The sequence below is a fragment of the Camellia sinensis genome, chromosome 12, assembly GCF_055761805.1.
Source record: "Camellia sinensis isolate YWXY chromosome 12, ASM5576180v1, whole genome shotgun sequence".
Lineage (NCBI taxonomy): Eukaryota > Viridiplantae > Streptophyta > Magnoliopsida > Ericales > Theaceae > Camellia > Camellia sinensis.
This window is the reverse complement of record NC_138972.1, coordinates 64,512,513-64,515,066: the sequence shown is the minus strand read 5'-3', so window position 1 is coordinate 64,515,066 and position 2,554 is coordinate 64,512,513. Positions and strand designations below refer to the sequence as shown.

The 2,554-nt window shown below is 34.7% G+C and overlaps 1 protein-coding gene across 1 annotated transcript; it reads right to left on the bottom strand.

Annotated features, from left to right (window-relative positions):
* Positions 1-1,572: 1,572 nt before the first annotated feature.
* On the bottom strand, positions 1,573-2,199 carry LOC145803630 (uncharacterized). Its single transcript, XM_082896946.1, has 2 exons — positions 1,929-2,199; positions 1,573-1,805 (listed from the first exon to the last, which is right to left on the bottom strand). Exons 1-2 carry the CDS (start codon positions 2,197-2,199, stop codon positions 1,573-1,575), a joined length of 504 nt encoding a protein of 167 aa, XP_082753072.1.
* Between the last annotated feature and the right edge of the window lie 355 nt (positions 2,200-2,554).

Sequence of the window (2,554 nt, the reverse complement as noted above, 5' to 3'; positions counted from 1 at the left end):
ATTGGCACTCCAACCAACTATTGAAGAATTTGAGAAAAACGATCTAGTCTTTGCAAGCAATCCATATGCAGGAAGATCTTACGTTTTCTTAACACTCATCAATGTAAGCAAAACTTAACACACCTTACAACTGCAAAATTTTCTACTTTCTCAACATGTATTACTACATAGTTTTATAACATATTTCAAACATATATATAACTTACAGACTCCACTACAAAACCAAGATCAAGCACTGAGAGAAAAACTGATGGATAACCATTTTCCAGAAACAATGAAAAACAGATATATCCATTTCCCAATCAACCATGACAACCATTGGACAATTGTGGTCTTTGACAATGCTGATGGAATATGGAGACACTATGACTCTTTGAGACCAGCAAAAGATTGCCACAAACAGCACTTTGAAATTGCAAAGCAAATTGTAAGTTAAAATAAAATTTCATACTTAGTTCCATTCCTTTACAAACATCTCAACTCATCACTATAACTAACAAAAACACCCACTAACTATTTTGTAGCAACAACATCAACTGAGATGGAATAAAGTATTACTTAGCAAACAGGGAAACATGTTATCATCTCAAGAGTGCGAGATAGAAATTGCATCAATTGAGGAATGCCCACAACAAACCCCACACTCGTAAGATACAAAATCCATAAACTAATCTTCCAATATGCTAAATTTTGCAGTTTCACCTAACTAATTAACTTCATCTCAAACACTGCAGGAATGATTGTGCAATCGCCATCTGCAATGTTATCAACCAATATCTCAACTGGCAACCTGTGCAGAAAAAACTTCGTCCAACTGAGTGAGTCAAATTTCGAGCACAAATCATCAATCAATTCCTCAATGATAAGAACCGATCCTGGAAACTCGAGCACTACCAAATGTTGACAAAACATACCAAACCATAGAAACAATGAACAAACTTCTTGACAATACAAATATTCAAGGGAACATATCTTTGTACTTTTTTTTTTATTTTTCTTTTTTAACATGTGACAAGTACTTTATATACTTTTGGGAATGATCTTTTTCTGGTTATTATAGTTATGGTGAAAATGATTGATGTTGTTGTTGCTCTTCTTCTTGTTATTATTATTGTGGTTCTTCTTCTGATTGTTATTCTACTTGTTTGTGGTTGCATATATTTTCATACAATAAAAGTTGTTTCTAATAATTTTTCAAACTGTAAAATTTTGCAGTTTCATCAGCTTGTTTCTAATAATTTTTAAAACTGCAAAATTATGCGGTTTCATCAGGTTGTTTCTAATAATTCTTAAAACTGCAAAATTATATAGTTTTCTCGCTATGAAATATGAACTGCATTTCCATATTATACTGTTTCAATAAGAAATTTTCAACAACCTTCTCTGCATTCCATAAAAATAAAAAACAAAACCAGACTGTTACAAAACAACTTCAATAAGTAAAGAACACATCAACAAACAAAAAACAATTCAACCAACTTTATTCATTACTTCCATAATACCAAGTATCACATTTTTTATTATCATAATTCCTCAAGTTCAAATACAAATCCAAAAGAATAGATTGTGGCCTCAAATAGCAGCCTTGCACTTCTTCTTATTGTGATTCCCATATTTCAAGCACCTCCCACACTTGATTTGCTTCACATTCTCACCCCTAGAAGGTATCCTCTTCTTCTTGTTCCGCCCGGGCTGCTTCTTCGTTATAGGAGGTTTGATAACCGAACTACTGGCACCATCAAAGTCAAATCTCTCACTTGAAGGCACTAGATAAATAGATTCCTTGTATGACTCTCTAAAACAATCTACATGAAAAAAAGGATCAATGAAACCATACACATCTCTACCACTACTACGCAAAGCATGCACAACATGACAACAAAGAAAACCATTCAATTGCCATTCATGGCAAGAACAAGTCTGTTTACCAACATCAACATAAAAAGAAATAGAAGAATGAACCTCAAGCACAGTATCACTAGCAACAATCACATCCCAAGACTTAGCTAGCTCCAAAGAGTCCACCAACTTCTTTTCCATAATTGGACACAATTTCGTAGTCCATCTTCTAGATTCAGCTCTTCTATCCGACAATTGAGTCATGATTTGAACCCTAATCATATCAACCATACAAGTAATAGGCAACTCATGGGCCCCACCAATCCAATTATTGTAAGACTCGGCAGCATTAGATGACATCTCACCATATCGTTTCCCTCTAAAAAAATGCATTGGCCCACTTATCATTTTGCAAACCATCCAACATACTATCAACTCTACCATTCCCAGCAATACGCCTCAATTTCTCCATATAATGTTGGAAAGAAGCAACCGTTGGCGCATAAGCACATTTAACTAATATTTTCATCAAACACAGCTTATAGTTAGTACGAAGTCCCACCAATTTGTCAATCAAATTTCTCTTCAAATGATTCAAGCAACAAGCATGATGTGCATTGGGGAAAACCACTAAAAGAGCGTCTAGCAATCCATGTTGACGGTCCGACACAAAAGTCTATCTCCGGCCTGAACTAACAGCCTTCAACAACTGACT

Excerpts from the sequence above, each read along its gene's own strand:
- LOC145803630 (XM_082896946.1), bottom strand. The coding sequence starts at position 2,199 with ATGTCATCTAATGCTGCCGAGTCTTACAATAATTGGATTGGTGGGGCC. Across the intron at positions 1,806-1,928 it reads TTCTTTTTATGTTGATGTTG|ATTGTTTTAGAGAGTCATAC; the intron begins GTAAACAGACTT and ends TTTTTCATGTAG.